The sequence below is a fragment of the Trachemys scripta genome, chromosome 9, assembly GCF_013100865.1.
Source record: "Trachemys scripta elegans isolate TJP31775 chromosome 9, CAS_Tse_1.0, whole genome shotgun sequence".
Lineage (NCBI taxonomy): Eukaryota > Metazoa > Chordata > Testudines > Emydidae > Trachemys > Trachemys scripta.
In genome coordinates this window covers 22,709,152-22,728,279 of record NC_048306.1, presented here as the reverse complement: position 1 = coordinate 22,728,279, position 19,128 = coordinate 22,709,152, and the positions used below count along the sequence as shown (strand labels likewise).

The 19,128-nt window shown below is 44.4% G+C and overlaps 1 protein-coding gene across 2 annotated transcripts; it reads right to left on the bottom strand.

Moving 5' to 3' along the window:
- Window positions 1-55: 55 nt before the first annotated feature.
- On the bottom strand, window positions 56-13,968 carry LOC117883327 (potassium voltage-gated channel subfamily C member 1-like). 2 transcript variants are annotated; one of them, XM_034782558.1, is made up of 6 exons: window positions 13,846-13,968; window positions 12,964-13,142; window positions 11,715-11,844; window positions 6,214-6,261; window positions 3,430-3,980; window positions 56-2,003 (listed from the first exon to the last, which is right to left on the bottom strand). In XM_034782558.1, the coding sequence occupies exons 5-6, from the start codon at window positions 3,919-3,921 to the stop codon at window positions 1,200-1,202; spliced, it is 1,296 nt and encodes a 431-aa protein (XP_034638449.1). In that variant the 5' UTR covers window positions 3,922-3,980; window positions 6,214-6,261; window positions 11,715-11,844; window positions 12,964-13,142; window positions 13,846-13,968; the 3' UTR covers window positions 56-1,199. The 2 variants fall into 2 exon arrangements, with proteins under 2 accessions (XP_034638449.1, XP_034638448.1); XM_034782557.1 differs by lacking the exons at window positions 11,715-11,844; window positions 12,964-13,142; window positions 13,846-13,968 and having other exon boundaries at window positions 6,214-6,318.
- Window positions 13,969-19,128: the final 5,160 nt, after the last annotated feature.

Below are 19,128 nucleotides of genomic sequence, written 5' to 3'. Positions count from 1 at the left end.
CACCACACCGCCGGCCCCGCATGTCCCGATTTTCCCGGATATGTCCGGCTTTTGGGGATTTTCCCCTGGACGGGGATTTGGAGCCCAAAAAGCCGGACATGTCTGGGAAAATCCGGATGTATGGTAGCCCTACTACATGTCTCTTCTCCTCCCAGCCTGCCACAACCTAATGCAGGCTGCCTCACTGTCCACGCAGTCTTCACCCCCTTCCCAACACCAGGATTCAGTAAAAGCCTCTTGGTGGGGTCCAATGCCATTGAGATAGCTGACTCTCCCCATTCCATGCACCGTGAGATCTCACATGTGGAAGATCTCCCTCTGGGAGCAGATGCTAGGGACGAAATCTGACCCTTAGATTTTAGCTACACATTTCTCTCCATAAAGAGGGCATCTATGAAAATGGAGGTGTGATTGTCCCTGTGAGGCACACAGACCCATATTCTCCGACGGGGTAAATCAGCACAGCTTCTTTGAAGTCAGTGGAGCTGCACTGATTTACACCAGCTGATTATCAGGCCCAGAGAGTGTGCAGAAGGCTGTTGCCAGGATGTGCACCTCATACATTTTTCTGTTAGGCCTAGGGTGACCAGATGTCCTGATTTTGGGGTCTTTTTCTTATATAGGCTCCTATTACTCTCCACCCTCTGTCCTGATTTTTCACATTTGCTGTCTGGTCACCCTAGTTAGGCCCCACTTTGAACCGGCATCACTGGGGTTGAGAGCATTCAGCACGTTGCAGATTCTTGGTTTATACTTCAGTGCAGCCCTTCATCCCTGCCTTCTCTGGGAATCACTTATCATAGCTTTGCACAGTGAACAGCATTGTTTTTTCCTGCTGGTGGGAAAAAAAAAAAAATCTTGTGTGTTGATGAAACTGTCCAAAGTGAATTTTCTCATCTTGTTCTGACAAGGGCTAGGTGAGATTTCAGTGCTAGTTGGGTCACGCTGAGTGTCAGTGTAGTGCTGTTTGATATAGGGATAGGCCATAAAGAGCATTAGCCACTAAAATAGAAAGCTATAACTCAGATCTGGGTACCTGACATTGATTTGAAATATACCAAAGGAGCAAGGAGGCAGTCTTAATGAATGTGGCAAGGACTTTTCATAGGAGTTGCTCTTCCCACAAAGTGGTGGAAACAAACCACACTGGAATTAATTCTGAAGTGCCCCAAGGCAGCAATGGTCTGAACTCAATCACATTATTGCTTTTTGCTCATTTTCAGCTTCTGTTTGTTTATGGCAGTAGCATAATAGCCCTTAAACTTGACCAGGAAAATGGGGATTGGAATGATAATAGTTAACATGCCAAATATTGCAGCAAAGGCTGCCATCACCTGGCCAAAGATGGTGAGAGGGATGATGTCGCCATAGCCCACAGTGGTTAGCGTGATCAGAGCCCACCAGAAGCAAATGTTAATGTCTGTGAAGTGCAAATCTGCCCGGTAAGAAGAATGAATACCCAGCAACTCGCTATAGAAAAAGAGAGAACCAAAGAAGAGGGTTTCAAAGGCCAGGATGATCAGCAGGAAGCAGATCTCTTGGATGATGGACTTGAGCGTGTAGGACAGGACTCTCAGGATCAGAGGGGTCTCTATTAGCTTGAATATCTTCAGGAGTTTGAGGAGGTAGACTACGCGGACAAACCCCAGCCAAAGCGCTAGGCTAGGCATTTTCTGAATCTGCTCGGCGCTGAAGAGTTCAATGTAAACTGGGAAGAGGGAGAGGAAATCAGCCACATTCAGAGGATTCCTGAGGAATTTCTTTTTGTCTGGACAGAAGAAAAATCGCATGGAAAACTCAAAAGTGAACCAGAGGACACAGAACAGCTCCAGGTGGAGCAGGTAAGGGGCCTGGTGATAATAAGGCTCATGGATGCTGTGCATTACTTCGGAATGGCCGAAAACGGTCAAGTTAGCAGCAGAGTACTCGTACTGGGCCTTAGTCTCCTCACAGAATATGATGACGATTCCAATGATGAACAGCAGAGAAATAATAGCCAGGCACTGCAGAGGGACAGAAAGGTCAGACGTAGGATCAGGTCAGTGTGAGGGTATCCCAAAACTTCAAAGCCTCACTTCACATCCAGGATTCTCAGCATCAAACATTACCTTTTCCTAGACTAACTTTTACCCAATTTCCATCTAGGAATAGATTCACACATTGAAGGTTTCTTTTTCTTTTCCATCCTTACCTGTCCAAGGCCAAGAGGGGGATCTGGGTCAAGGAAAATAATGTGAACTATTAGCATCTGGACTTGTAGGGAAGGGGAGACATCTGACAGCTAGAGCAACATGTACAGATTCACTGAGATTGCCCTAGCACGAAGTGCTGGCTCAAGCGACTCAGCTGTTCTAGACAGACTGGAAAATGTCCTCTGCCTTCTCCAAACCGGCAGCTGCTGCCCCAAGTGCCTGTTCTGAGAGGAGCAGAATTAATGAAATGCACTTTTAACTGTACACACCACAGTAGGAAATGCGCAGCCCTAGCATGCAGAGCAGTGGGGCACAGCAAAGCGCCATAGCCATGGCCCAGCACTAGCAGGGAGACATGAACTGATCCTTATTTTCAAAAATATTTGCCGAATGCTTTGGAGGAATAATTTAGAGCCTATGGGTCAGTGGTGGGCAACCTGTGGCCCATGGGTCGTATATGGCCCATCAGGCTAAGCTGATTGTGGGCTGCGAGACATATGGCTGATGTTGACTGTCCGCAGGCACGGCCCCCGGCAGCTCCCAGTGGCCACGGTTCGCCGTTCCTGGCCAATGGGAGCTGCGGGAAACAGCAGCAGCACGGCTCACCTCTTCCCACAGCTCCCATTGGCCAGGAACGGCGAACCGTGACTACTGGGAGGTGCGGGGGGCCGTGCCTGTAGACGGTCAATGTCAGCAACATGTCTCACTGCCCACAATCAGCATACCCTGATGGGCCGCGGGTTGCCCACCACTGCTATAGCTTGTTTATGAAATGATCACTTCAGTTGTTTATTAGTCATATTGAATGAGGACGGGGGTCACCTAAATCACATGGTCTGGTTTCGGCTCCCAAGTGAGATTAGTAAAATCTTATAATATAAAAATAACTCGTAGTAAATAGCTCATTTCTAGTATGAATTTTCAGAGGAATAATCATTAGTGCTAAAACTCATGAAACCTCTAGGATTCACAAATTGCCCTGGAATACCAAGGCAAATACTTCTGTGTAACTAATAGCAGCATCACCTACCTGAATCAGACAAGCTGAACTGCACACTAAAAATATTGGTGAATCAAGTTGTTATTCTGGGATGTTTTATTTAATTGTTCAAGTACCGTAGCTGTAAGCAGGACTCTGAACCCGTGCTCTAGAGCTGCAAGTTCCTAAGCTTTTTCCACCCCCAAAGATTCAGGCTCACGCTGACGAATCTATCTGGTTCCCCACTGGGAGCATTACCTTGGCACTTAAAGAGGAAAAGGGCTTTTCAAAGATAGACCAGATCTTTGGCTGCCACCTGGCCCTCCAGCTGAAATCCCTTCTTTCCACCTGGACTATGAGGCACTGGTCATCCGCATGTTCGTTCTCATCCCAAACGTTAAATTCCTCCGGCTGGCTGTCTTTGTTGGTCAGCTTCAGCCAACAGCAGGGGGCCAGCTGTGCATCACTTATCTCCCAGAAAGCCAGCTCTTCCTCTAAGATTGATCTGCAGGTGTCTACAGGACAATGGAGGTGTTTGGTCCTGTAATAGCTCAACACATAGCCAAAGAGCTGAGCACTCCTGTCAAAGAAGAATTCTTTGGTGGTAGGGTTATAATCATACAGTGTGCTGGCATTGGGCTCTGTGAGGCTGCAGAGCTTGGTCCCTGGGAAGGTCCGGAGGGTGCTGCAGTATGTCTCATGTCTGATTCCTCCAACATTCAGGATGATCTTCTCTTTTGAGCCATCCATCCTTCAGGTGTCAAGTGGTGGGTTCACGTTCTGATTGGCTTCTGTTAATCTCTAGCAGCCTAGAGGGAGAAAGGGTAAGAATGCAAATTAAAACCCTCAAGGCTACAAATCTGAAGCAGGGCAGTTTTCCATGGCATGTCACACCACTCTATTAAAGCTCATTTTGTAACTTCCCTGAGCACTGGAATTTCCTAGAGAAAGTGCCCGACTCCTCTCACCATTGACCTATTCTATTAAATATAGGCTCTTCTACTGCGCACATCACTCATCTGAACGCCTTCCAATAGTGCATTAAGAAACATGACTGTCTGTCACATGTTGTTTGTTCTCTCATCTTCTCCCTAGGGGAGAAGGGTATATTGTGGAGTGTCTTGTTTTTGGTAGAGGTTTTTTAACATAATATAATAATTTTAATATACATATTGCCCTGTATTTATGTTAGAGAAGGCGAGGTCAAAGAAAAATACCTTGCATTTGGAGCACAAAGTGGTGAAGTTTGTGATGGTCCTTAGTTCCTGAGGGAATTCAGAAAACTCTGCCTCACATAAGGATGGGAAATACCCATGTATTAACTTCCTATGTGCCAGAAGAGCAGAGCTTTTGACCACAGTCTTCATCCCAGAGCTTTAGGTGGTCTTTTAGACTTCACCTATCCTTCTGGGTGTGGGAGATTTTCTCCTCTCTCCACATTACCTTGATGATTTGGAGAGTCACAAGTGAGATGATATGACTGCATGGCTGTCAACTGGACCATGTTTTCTGGGAGGGGGAGGTAAATGTTCTCTGAGGTTCCACTTTGCATCTTTATTCCTCCCCTCTGGACTCATGTTGGGTGGAACTATCTGCCCAGCTGTAGGATGCTGCTTCCCCCTGGAGTCTATCAACACGACCCCTGGGTCAGCTGGGAGAGGTTCATGAGCAACATGAGGCACTCCCTTCTCCAGGGGCTGAATGTGATGCCTCCATAGCAATCCCAGACCCTGCTGCCCAGGACTCTGTCACTGAGCAGCATGATTCAGGTACAGTTACTGATAACCCAGTATCAGCTCCATTCTCCAAAGCTTAAAGTATGTTGAGCCCAAATGTGTGGAAGCTGTTTCTCAGTTCTGTATTAATGTCATTACAAGAGAAATTTCATGAGTCAACCTCAGTCTTCTGCACTATACAACATGTGATAATGACAGAGAACTGGGGCATTTCGGAAAGGACTCATGGATATCACGCACACAGACACCTCTGTCATTTCTGACATACTGCATCCCCTTCTAGGGCAGTCCTGGGATAGGGGGAGGGATAGCTCTGTGGTTTGAGCATTGGCCTGTAAACAAACCTAGGGTTGTGAGTTCAGTCCTTAAGGGGGCCACTTAGGGATCTGGGGCAAAATTAGTCCTGCTAGTGAAGGCAGGGGGCTGGACTCGATGACCTTTCGGGGTCCCTTCCAGCTCTATGGGATAGGTATATCTCCATATATTATATTATTATTATATTATTAAACCTCTCAGTTCTGACCTGTATCACTGCGAGCTGTTCTAGACCCGCCCTCTCTTTCCTTCCCACTCATATTCGTGCATCCCACCCATTCATTCCTGTCTGTACTTTATACCGTCCAGTTATCACCTTCTTCTGTCTTTGTGGAAAGCACTTGGGCAAAGAAGCACCAGCTCCCTTGTGTGGTACCAAGGAATGGGAGCTCAGCTCCTTTCCACTTGTGACCTGCTGGTAATCAAGATTTGAATCCACAGTCCAGAAGTGAAGGGCTTGGACACTATCACAGTATGTTACTAGGCTCCCCATATAGTTCCCTTTCACCAGAAGGCTTGGTAAGAGAAGGCTGGGGCTGGCTCACAAATTCACTAGAAGCATAAAGTAATTCCTGTTTGGCTGCCACAGTAACTGCCCTCAACACATGTGTGCACACCAAGGGCCTGATCCAGCTTCCAATGAAGTCAATGGCAAAACTCCCATTGATTTCAATGGGAGCAGGATTGGGCCCACACAGTACATAGATACACACTCTGCTTCGTGCTTGCAGCACATAAACTCAAATACTGAAGCAAGGATATGAGTGACACAGCAAGTTAGACTAACCTTCTCAGAGTTCAGAAAACCTGTTACTGGAACTTTGTGAGAGCATTCTCCTTCCTTTTACAAGCAAGTAACTGTGTAAAAAGCTGATTTTTAAATGCCTTTGCTACATTCTTATTCATCTGCTTAGGATGCTCGATGCCTCTCGCTCAACAGTACAAATCCCAAGTGAGAAATCAACTAAAAAGCTACATTTCAGATCCTTACCTTGGAGTTATTGCAGTAGCTTTGTGACCAGAGGAGAGGAGAAGAAGCCTAGAGAAAGAGACAAGTTTAGTGAAAACAGGATGTTCAGTGGCTGGGCTCCAAGCTTAGGCTCATGGATGCTAGAAAACAACACCAACCAATCGAACAGAAAAGATGTTGAACCCCCCTCAATCCCCTTCAAGTCTGTCCTATCAGCAATCGCTTTTCATCCTCTAAGGAATAATACTCAAATATGTCAACAACTGCCAAGCCAGATGTTCTCCTGGCCACATTATTCTTCCCTCTGCCACCCGCTGTGCTTCTTACAGCCTCAAAGAACAGTGGTATTTTGAAAATATGTAATGCTCAGACTTCCTGGGCCCAATATAAAATTAGAATGTTGAGCAACAGAAATGCAGGGAAAATTTGTTCCTTTCCTGACTGTTCCTTACTCAAGTTAAATTAAAAAAAGAGCTGTCACCCTCCTTTCATTTAAAGGGCTTTCCATTCATTTCTAGCTGCAGAGGGAATAAACTTTTGCACCTGCAAATTTTTAACTTGTTTTGGTCCATGATCATATTAGGAAGATTTTAGGTATGTAACTGCTGAGACTGTTAAAAGAAAATTCACTATTTAAGACAGAGTGTTTGAGATATAAATATAAAGGGAACGGTAACAACCTTTATGTAAGCAATAACATAAAATCCCACCTGGCAAGAGGTACAGACCGAGGTACAGAATAATTTTACCTGTAAGGGGTTAATCAGTTCAATTAACCTAGTTGGCACCTGACCAGAAGGACCAATGGGAAAAGAAGATACTTTCAAATGAGGGGGGGGGGGGGGGGGGGGGTTTGTTTGTGCTCTCTTTGTTCCCTCTGGAGAGAGAGAGAGAGAGAGAGAGACCAAGCAGGTAACCCATCTCTTGAAAAGATACCTTGAAATGATACATCTAAAATTACAGAAATTGTAAGTAAATGCATTAGATTATCTTTTGTTTTAGCTTGTGAATTTCCCTATGCTAAGACAGAGGTTTATTCCTGTTTTTGTAACTTTGAAGTTGAGCCTAGAGGGGAATCCACTGTGTTTTAAATCTTTTTATCACCCTGTAAAATTATCTTCCATCTGATTTTACAGAGGTACTTCTTTTACTTTTTTCTGTATAATAAAGTTCTTCTTTTAAGAACCTGATTGATTTTAGTGTCCTAAAAATAAAGGGTCTGGTCTGTACTGTTATTAAAGGCAATTGGTTGGTATATTATTCTCAAGCCTCCCTAGGAAAGGGAGTGAAGGAGCTTGGGGGGATATTTTGGGGAAATAGGCACTCCAAGTGGTCCTTTTCCTGAATCTTTGTCTAAATCACTTGGTGGTGGCAGCAATACTGTCCAAGGACAAGGAAAGGATTTGTGCCTTGGGGAAGTTTTAACCTAAGCTGCTATATAATAAGCTTAGGGGGTCTTTCATGCGGGTCCCCACAACTGTACCCCAGAGTTCAGAGTGGGGAGGGAACTCTGACAGGTGGTCTTTTAATTACTCCTCAAAGTCATTTTCCAGATTTTCTCTCATATTATTCAAAGGAATTAGAGACAAAAAGGACTTTTCACGTCACCTTTCTCACCCCAGCCTTAGGCTATTTCCTATGTCTACACTGCAATAAAACACCCACAGATGTCCTGTGACAGCTGACTTGGGCTCATGGATCTCAGGTTGGGGGGCTATAAAATTGCAGTGTAGATTCCTCCTGGGGTCCCAGAACATGAGCTCCAGCCGAGCCCGAATGTCTAGACTGCAATTTTATAGCCCTCCAGCTTGAGCCCTGCATGCCCGAGTCAGCTGACACAGGCCAGTCGCAGGTGTTTTATTACAGTGTAGACGTACCCTAAGGCTCCGGTCTAGTTTTAAATTACACAAGCAAAGAGGCAGATTCAGACCTCATCAGAGAAAGATCTACCGGATATTCCACCTAAGATTGGTTTGCATCATTTGAACTCACTACACCTAGTTATGCTCCCTAGGGCTCTGCAATCCCTTTTTCTTCTTTCTGAAAAGAGGTATTTGTATTTGGACTTTCCAGGCTGATTAATTGGGCTAGTTTTGGTCCCCTGATATGCGCCACTGCTGCAGCGAAAGGGGCTGTACTGCCGCACTAGCCAGGCAGCTGAGGATTCCCAGGGTGCCGTTACAGGCAGCCCTGTGCCACGCGCTTCTAAGCATCCAGCACAGGGACATAGCTGGTGGAAGGGGGTATAGCAAATTATTGCTGGTCCCTGGCTGCCGGAATGACCCCTTTAGGGCAGCTAGCGGTTGTTTTAACTTAAAGCTCTTGGCAGGCCCGCCGATAGCAATTCCGGGACCCAGGCAGAACAGTGTTACCTGGTCTACAGCCCTCAGGTCTTTCTCCAGTTCCTGTGTGGTGTTATGGTCTGGTGTTAGCTGCTCCATTTTTCCCGTCTATGCTAAGGTCCCACTTAGTTTCATATTTAATGGAAAAATTTAAGTTCACAGGCGTTACAGCACCTCCTACAGTACACTTTCACAGGAGCACATTAAAACTTTTGCACTCATTTTGGTTACCGAAGCCCAGAGGTATGTTCCAGATGCGAATAGCCATTGAAATAATAGGAAACAAAATGATACAAGCTGTTACTGGGCTCTGAATAAGGCCCTTTGATAGCAATACAACAAGAGCCTGTGTTTTCTGATCATTGTTAAACACAGATGGAAAGTGCAAATCCAGTTCCAGAGAACAGGGCCCTTTTCCAAGTTTTCTCTCTGTCTGGTATTTTCCAAGAATTTACTTTCCCGGCATGAAGCACCGCAGGAGCTTGGCAGTGACCTTCAAATCTCTTCCCCCATTTCACTTTTCTTTCGGTAATGAATCTCTTGTTTCATTTTGACCTAGATTTATTCAGGCCCAGGGCCTGGCAGCTTTTAGGAAAGTTATTACTGTAATAAACTTTGCTGTGTTTTCAAAGACTGTATTATAACAAAACAGATTCAGATCCACTAGTAGTTGAAATGAAGATAGTGGCAGTGACTAGATCCAGGTGCTAACAACATCTGAGCTATTGTTTCCTGTTTTCCAATACCAGATTCTTTATAGCATTTCTCTGTATTTCCTCTCTGATTTAATAAAAACAGCTTTTGTGTATAACAAATGTTTTGGGATGTTTTTCCCATCTGTTCATACTCAGATATATAGGAAAGGCCAAACTCTGCTCTCAGTCACACCAGCCTAAATCTGGTGTGGCTTAATTTACTTACTGGAGTTACTCTTCATTTACACAAGTATAAATGGGGAAAAGAATCTTGACCAAAGAATTTAGAGTCTGAAAAAGATAGAATAAACTCCCAAAAAGATTCTTGAAAGAAAGAAGATTTATGAGTTGCTGGGCTGGTGGAGATGATTAGCAATTTATTAAATACAAATGGTGCCTAAGAATACTAAACAAGTATAAGATATGCCGGGGTCCTGAAAGGCTGGCAGGAAACAGCCACTGAGGATACAAAGCAGTTCACCAGTTCAACTCCATCTCAAGTCAGTAGTAACTGAGGGACATATTCTCTCCTACCAGTCTGGCCACTTTTGATGTTCCATAACCTGCTGGCCTAAGTTAGAACTTCTCTCTTAGGCTGCTCTAATGTACACCAGGACTGCTTGAGATGAGGGAGCCATCACTGGCCCCTGACACCGCCTCCAACCTTGAGCACAGGAAAGAATGTGACCCTGAAAGTAATTTGCCTGTTTGAAATGAGTTAGGGGTATCCATCCAGTTCCTAAGCAACAGGTGTCCGCATCATAGAAACAAAAATCACAACTGGCAACAACTAGGGTGACCAGATGTCCTGATTTTATAGGGACAGTCCCAATTTTTGGGTCTTTTTCTTATATAGGCTCCTATTACCCCCCACACCCCGTCCCAATTTTTCACATTTGCTGTCTGGTCACCCTAGTAACAACTGATTTCCTTGTTCTCAGTAGAGAAGCTAAAGAGCAAAACAGCCAGAGACTGAACTCCCTACTCACCCCTAGAAGCAGTCCCTCCACACCAAGGAAGAGGCACATTGCTAGAGGGAGCTTGCACAACTGATGCTTATACTGTTCCTCTTCTGAGGATAAAGAGAGAGACTGGAGTCTCTGGGGCTTTCGAACAGGCACTTTTCACCAGTGCTTAATTCATTCAAAAGAATAAAACATGAACAGTTGAGAAATCCTAAGTGCTTTAGAACACAGCGACCTAACTCTACTTTGTAGCTAGAAGAAGAAAAAGAAGGAGATGGCCTCAGTCATTGCTGCCAGAGAGTGATGTAATTGTTAGGACGGCAGGTAGGACTAGGTTTATTGGTGTTAGGATATGAAACATCTACAAAACACACAACAACTGAAATCTTCATTTCCAAAAGTGACACCTTTTGTGTGGCACACATTCCAGAGTTACAGCTCAAGCCACATCCCCTCTCCTGAATATGGGGATTTATTCCTCCTGAATATAAGTCGTAGGGACACTGGAGGCCCAGGAAAAACTCAGCCCTATGCCCAGATCTCTTTCAGGATCTTCCCTCAGGGCAGTTTTAGTCTTGAAACATAAAACATAAGCAAAACATCATTTGTTTCCCCTCGCCGCTTTCAGGGCTGAAAGGAGAACACACTCTTCTAGTCTAGTTCCTGCTTCAGGACCTACTGCAGAAACCCATCTCCCTCCAGGTGAACTCTCTCAGCCCTTTATAGGGATCACTTGGCAGGGGTGGCTCCAGGCACCAGCACACCAAGCACGTGCCTGGGGTCGCAAGCCGTAGGGGGCAGCCTGCCAGTCGCTGTGAGGGTGGCAGTCAGGGAGCCTTCGGCGGCATGCCCGCGGGAGGTCCACCGGTCTCACGGTTTCGGTGGCAATTTGATGGCGGGTATGCCGAAGGCGCGGGACCGGCGGACTTCCCGCAGGCATGCCGCCGAATCCGCGTTACCAGTAGACCTCCCGCAGGCATGCCGCCGAAAGCTGCCTGACTGCCGTGCTTGGGGTGGCAAAATACATAGGGCCGCCCCTGATCACCGAACCCCTTACTAGCTGGGTCTGATACTCAAACAGGGCTGGCTGGTGGCCCCAGGCCCTTAAAGGGGCAGACCATCCTGTTACACATGCATAGTGCATATATCATCTGCCAGGCAACAGCAAACCAACTGTTCTTCAAAGGTGGGTATTAAGATGACTTGAAAAGTAACTGAAAGATGGAAACAGTAAAGCTATTTCCTCGTTTGAATACATTGTGCACTCCATACTGCCTCATAATAGTCCATCTAGAAGTTTAGCCAGCTCAGTTCTTAGGTTGTGAGTGTTCTTGATAAGGCCATATGGAACAATCCCTATGGCTCTTGGTATATGGAATTAGAAAGGTCCTTTGAAGGAGAAAGGGGATTACACCATATTACCTTCACCCTAAAGCCTGAAAGTGCGTTTGAGCTATAGTACACTTCATGCTACCAACCCTCAATCCCTGTTCAATGCTAAGAGGACAAGAATCACTTACAAGGCATTTCCAGATACACTGCAAATCATAGTTCCAGGTGATGCTGTGGAGCATTTGCCACAGCTGAATTCACTGCAGAAAGCTGATACTCTGGAAGAGGGTGAATTTCCACTGCTGTCTGCAAGACAAGCTGAAACAGGCATAGTTTCCACAATGAGAGAGAAATGGGATCCGAGGACATCAAACTGTTAACCATTGATTAAAATCCAATTAACATGAATAACTGCAAGGTGTCAAGAATCATTCAGTCTCCATCATTTTCTCTCTCTCAAACTTGAGGAAGTAGCTTTTGGAGGCCATATGGGTTCCTCTTATATATTTAAAACTTCACCACTTTTTAAAATGGGAAAAGAAACCAAAACAAGGAGCGGTGAACTGATAAGCCAGCATCAGAGCTGCGATTAGAATTCAGGACTTCCTGGTCTCTAACTCCAGGCATGACTCACTAGACCACAGACACTTGGAAGTATTCTATTATTATGTACAAAATTGTGCTCAAGATAAAAATTACACATAAATGAGCCTAGTTGGACTAAAGCACATGGATGAAATACAGTGATAAGGACACCTCTATGTGTTCAGCAAAACAGAAATATATTCTCCATCCACTTGATCTCTTATGCCTGGTCTGCACGACAAAGTTTTGTTAGCTGAAGTTTCCTTTTGTCACTACAGGTTTGCTTCCATCCTCACCTAAAATTGATTCTGTTGGTGAAACCCCAAATTACACAAGTCCATAGCCAACATACTTCTGCTGGCAAAATACCAGCATGGACACTGTTACCTATTTTGGAAAAAACAGTCCATCAGCAACAGTCTCACTATGCCCCACTTCCCTCAAGAGTGACCGTTCTAGTCACAGTTTTGAACTTCACTGCCCAGGGGGCACTATGACCAGAAGCCCTCCCCATGCCCTCTTTAAAATCCCCAGCATATTTTGGAAATGCTTCTTTTCCTGGTAGCCCTCCTGTGCGAGCACACCTCCTAGACCACCTCTGTGAGCAGATCGGTATGGATCTGCACAAAGATAGATCCCCAGCTAAACCACATGTTGCTGCATGGACCAGGAAGGAAATCCTGGATCTCAACTGCCTCTGGAGAGAAGGGGCAGTGCAATGCTGGATGTAGAGTAACCACAGGAATGAAGATATCTATGTGGACATGGCAGAGGTGATGCAGGAGCTGGGTTACAATAGGGGCAAAGAGCAATGCCAGGTGATGGCAAAGGAGCTATGGCATTAGTAATTACCTCAGGAGACTCACAGAAATGGATCCCTTCATGTTGCTGAATTCCTCTCTGGCCATGTGAATCTCTGACAAGCTCAATTCCATCGCATAATGGACCTTCCTCAGCAGGGAGATAAACATTTCCAGGATGGCCACTCTGCATCTCGGTATAAAAGAGCTCCCATAAATGATATTCACCATCTGAAGGAGATACATAACAAGACACAAAGTTCACTGTAAAGTCCAAATCTGTCACTGTACCCAGGGCTCTGTGCTTTGCAAAAGTACTTTCTTTTTAACAGTTTTGAATGTATTCCTTTAAGTGTCACTGAATATCCCATTAGAGGAAATAGTGCCGAGTTTAAATTCCCCACACCGTTCATATTTTGCATACCTCTGTCATGTCATCTGAGGTTGGACTTCCAACAGTGCATAAGTGAATTAGGCACCTAATTCCCATTGAAACTCAACAGAAGTCAATGGGGTACACAATCCATTTAGGTGTTTTTTAATATCACACTCCTCTCCAAATTAAATAATCCCAGTCTCTTCAGTCTTTCTTCATATAGAAGTCTCTATAAGCCTCCAATAATTTGTCTCCGTTCTCTAAACTCCTTCTACAGGGCAAGAGGTTTGAAGTCTGGCTAGGGTATTGTTGTGCTTCACAGCATCCAGCTGTATGGGAGTGTATAATAAACACATCATCAGCTGGATGTCTCTGCTAAAGTGATCAGCAGGAACCAGTAGGATCCAGAGTTAACGATTTATTGAGATGAAAAGAGGTACTTACACTTTTCAGAGCTATTCTTTCAGGCTGACTGCAGACTCAAGCAGACTGTACTGCATTTACATTTGGGTCACATGGGGGTGATTTTTTTCACACTTATAGGGGCTAGGGATTTACCTTTTAAACTAATATTCTTCTGCATAATTCCATAATGATGGGTGCATTTTGAAACCAACTTCTCAGACACGGAATAAGTGGAGCACTCTAGGGATGGAGTAGATGAACTCTTGTAAGACTTTTCCATCTCTAACTTCTCTGATTCTACAAGCAGCAGCCATGACCCATCTAGTGAGGGGGATAAAACACGTTGAGAGCCTCATAAGAGAGTGATGTATAAATGAAGTCTGCTAGGGACCTCACTAGATAATATGTCCGCAGCGTATGAAATACCAGTGAAAGGATTTTTATAAAACCAGTAATTGCGAGGCACAGCGTCCCACTCTCACGGCATGTTTCACCAGTAAAGTTTATTTCAATATTGTAATATTTATTGTGCGATACAATGCTGGAGAGCTTTGTGGGGTGGAGCTTCTCTAGCAGCAGACAGCACTAGAACTAGCTGTCTCCTCCAGCTTTCAGGGACCATTTATTTAGATTAAGCTAAATTCATTCAGTCTCTCTAAGAATGAGGTTGTTATTTTTCTAATATTCCAAATCGGAAAGAGTGGCCGTACTGATGGGAGTAACTCCCTTTGTCGTATCTGGCCAGGATTTTCACTGCATATACACTATTTCAGTTCATACCATTTTACCTGACTGAGTTCTATAAATTATTTCCCTTGTAGGGTTGTGTTGCTGCTAAATTCCTTCAGCTCCATGAGGACCATCAGATACATGACGAGAGGCTGTGAGGCCCATTCCAGAAGCAATACTGTAAAAAAAACCATGCCTGACATGTACGTATGTATGTGAGAGATGGGCCCTGATGGCAATCTCTCCCCTACTGTCTAATGCACACAGAATCTCTTTGTTCTGCTCCCTGTTCTCCTTCCAGAAAACCCTTTATTACCAAACTCCTCACCAAACCACATTAGTGTCTTGCTGGCCCCTTCAAGCCCCTACCTGATCCACCTCACTCACTCTGCTCTGCTAAAAAGTCAGTCTCTTTATCCCAATCTGTGCACAACCCCCTCTTGGCCTTTCTCTTGAGCCACCATAGGATCAGTCTGCCACACTATCATCATGTTCAAACACAATGTCAATAATAATGCAGAAAAGGCAGACGTATTAAGCACTTACTACATGGGAACAAATATTTGATAATGGGCTCTCCAATGCAGCAGCTAAAGGTATAACAAGGTCCCATGGGTGGAAGCTGAAGCTAGACAGATTCATACTGGAAAGGTGGTGTACATTTTTAACAGTGAGGGTAATTAACCATTGGGAACATTTTGTGATAGATTCTTCAGCACTGGCAATTTATAAATCAAAATTGGATGTTTAAATTACCAAAAAAAAAAAAAAAAAAGGTACACTAGTTTAAAGAGGAATTATTTTGGGGATTTCTATGTCCTGTGTTATATAGGAATTTAGTCCAGAGGATCACAATCATCTCTTCTGGCCTTGGAATCTATGAAAACGGGCAATATTCATTACATTGGTTGATTTAGGGTTGAGCCTTTTAACACCAGGTTTCAGCCCTGAATTCAAATTGAGAATTAATTCCAATTTCTATGTTAATGACCCTCTCTACTCTGTGCTCAGGGCCGGCTCCAGGCACCAGCCTGGCAAGCAGGTGCTTGGGGCGGCCGCTCCGGAGAGGGGCGGCACGTCCAGGTATTCAGCGGCAATTCAGCGGACGGTCCCTCACTCCCGCTGGGAGCAAAGGACCTCCCGACGAATTGCCGCCGCAGATCGTGATCACGGCTTTTTTTTTTTTTTTGGCTGCTTGGGGCGGCCAAAACCCTGGAGCCGGCCCTGTCTGTGCTCCTGAAAAAAAATCTAATATTCCCTATTCAGTCCAGGGAGCTTTGCAGCATCTTTCCACTCCAAGTGGGCATGATCAGCCAAGCACCTAAGTGAGATCAATTGCCCCCCACTGTTACCCCAGAAAACAGAATTTAGATAACCCCCTCGAGTAGCTCACCTAGTGTCCTCTGCCAGGCTTACCAAAGGCTCTCTCAAACCCAATCTTTTCTCATCAGGTATGGGTCTCTACATATACGGCCCTCTGATGAATGATTGATAAGTATCTTTTCCAAAACAAAGCACCCTATATTGGTGCAAACACAAATTCCTAATACAATAACAAGCTAACAACTCCCTTACTGATGTTATAAAACACAAATCCTTAACAACAAGCTAAAGAACACCCAAACTGCAATAACACACAGTTAAGGTGGCTGCTCATTGCTTCTGTCCTTGAAGCTTCATTATTATTAGTAGACAGTGCAGCAGGTTAGTCCAGCAGACCTCGAGTTTACTAATAAAGGAAGACTACAAACGTGGTTCAGTGGTGAAGGCACTCGGCCAGGTTTATTGTCAATGAAGCACGGTACTAGCTCCCTGGATCAATGTCTACAGTTGCACTAACATATGTATGCTCATTGCAATGGACTCACCTCAGTCAGTGGCGGCAGGGCCGGCTCTGGCTTTTTGGCCGCCCCAAGCAAAAAAAAAAAAAACCTGTGGCGTGGCTGGGGGGAGGGGGAGGGAGCGGGTGGGAGAGAGAGAGAAGGGGGCGGCCAGGGCTACAGCAGGGGCGCTACCACGCGGCCCCTCCCACTGCGCCGCCTCCTGCCTCCTGCCGCGAGGGCTCCACTCCGGTCGGCGGGGAGGGAAGGAAGAGGACTGCCCTGCAGGGCGCTCTGGTTCTCTGCGCCGCCACCCCCTACAGGGTGGCCGGAGCGGAACAAGAACAACAACAACAAAAAAAGCGGCCGTGACGCCCTAGGATTGGGCAGAATGCCACCTTGAACAATCTGCTGCCCCAAGCACCAGCTTGCTCAGCTGGTGCCTGGAGCCAGCCCTGAGTGGCGGGACTTTCCGCAGCTCTCCTCAGCTGGACAAAGGGTTAAGGCTAAGTACCGTGACACTTATAGGCTGAAGCAAACAACAGGCAAACACAACTTAAACACCCCCTTATGTATTTCATGACATCTGTTTGTTACCTCCCCTTGTTCCTGATATCTTGGACAAAACATCTCTATTCATTATTTTGTCAAACCATCTTATCTTATATTAGATTGGAATGTATCTGTACTAGCTAAAATATATTTATGTAAATATCTAATAAACTAGCAACAACTTTGCCAAGTTCATGTACTGGACAATGAACTTGTAAGCAGCTACTTTGCTACATGGCCTGACTTTGGTTTGCAGCCTCCAGTTCAGGCCTCAAATCATGCACCAGGCATAGTGCTCCAGATTCTATCTACTACATTCCCCTGCTTTTTGTCTTTTTATGGGGAGGATGTTTACCCATTATCCCGGAAAAGCATAATGTATGGGCTGAAAATGACCCAGTGGGCTAAACACGGTTTCTTGGTCATTTTGCTTTACCCATCCATACATTCATGCCTCACATGTCCAGTGGTCTGCACATTCCCTCGTACAACCTGTGGACAATTTCCTTTTTCCAATTATTCTTAGTCTCATGTTATGGGTCTGGGAATGTTAGACCCAGGACTTTGATTGAGGGGTGTTGTTTTAAATCCATTTAAAAAAAACTGGAATAGGCACTATTACAATATATTCCAGAGTTCAAAGTACATGAAGATTAAACAGACATTTGAAATAGTGACATTACAAATAAGGCCTTCATATATAAATTTCTTGTAATTGGTTACTACACAGTACTGTCCATCCATGTTATGGGTTGCCCTTACTGCTGGTTGTCACCATCTGGTAAGCTTTGCTGGGCAGGAGACAGGACCAACTAGCCTCTCAGTCCATTAGATTGTCCTGAATTATTGTGGCCACACACTGGAGTTGCAACATTCCTGGCATAACAAGCAGGGTGTGGTGCTCTTTAGGTTTGCATTGCTCTGTAACACACCAGTAGTTGAGGTAGATTCAGTTGTTTCTTGTAGATGCTGTTTTCCAGATAACCTACTGAATGGACAGTAACCAGTTTATCAAATATTGTTGTCAGGATTCCATATTGATAATTTGACACTAAACAAAATGGTTTTGAATAACATGTGCCTTAATTAGAATGCAGTATCATTGACCCCATGACTTGTATTAACAGAAAATTTGTTTATGCAAATAGCAAGTTACATACAGCAGTGCTACACTGAGTTGGTCAGAGTCAAAACGCAGTGGAGGTGGATGCAGGGTAGAAACTTTCATAAGCAGTACAAATAATTTCTTTGTTTTTTCCTTGCCTTTATATTGTTTGCTGCAATTAGTTTGTTAAACAGTTCAGCAATATTATTCACATTATAAATGATGTACTGTTTTGTTAGTAGCCAGGCCCTTATCCATGAATTTCAGGTTAAACACAGTTTCCACTGCCATGTGGTCAAAATAATTAAGGTTTTGTTTTTATATCTATCTATCTATCTATCTATCTCACACACAAACATATTTTTTATATTGCCCTTAGTTTAAATAGGTCTCCACATTCAGATAATCTTGAAATATACACAATCATTGTATCTAGATTTTGGAGACTGCTATTTTGAAAGATACCAGACTGCGGATTAGTCTTTTGCCCAGCCCCTGAATCTTGTGCACATTCCTGATAAGATGCTAGTATATCAATTAAAAAAGAAGTATGTAGCAATGATACAGTTGCTTTTACACAGTAGTCAAATTAATCCATATTCCAGTGATAAAGATTTAAAACCACAGGCAGATTAAATGAATTTACTTTGCTTAATAATATCCATTTCTAAATAACAATTAGACCTGGCCCAGCTTGTGGTTTCTATAATGTCTCTGTAGACAATTGCATACTTAATTGTCTGAATTGACTGAAATTAGTTGACCAGTCTGTTATATACACAAAAGACTTAGTTTTTCTTTTCCTGATACCCAGGGGCTTCTTCACTGTGCACTGATATCTTCCGGTGTCTTTGGTCTGTGGGATCCACCCTTAACAGCTTGAGTTGGTTAACGTGATAAAGTTTTCGCTTGTTGTTTTACATTTCTCTTGTTTTCAATACCCCAAATTTGATACACAGATTAACTTAGTTTGTTTACATTGTAATAGGGACCAAGTAGTCTATAAAACAAGGTATGCTTTTGTGCAGACTTTCCCATTTTTTTAGCACAAATATAACTGTTTAAAATGCTTTTGCAGTTTTTGCAGACATTCATTTTTACTTCCTTAAAATGTACATTATTTTAGGGTTACCATACGTCCGGATTTTGCCGGACATGTCCGGCTTTTGGGCTCCAAATCCCCGTCCGGGGGGAAAGCCCAAAAAGCCGGACATGTCCGGGAAAATCGGG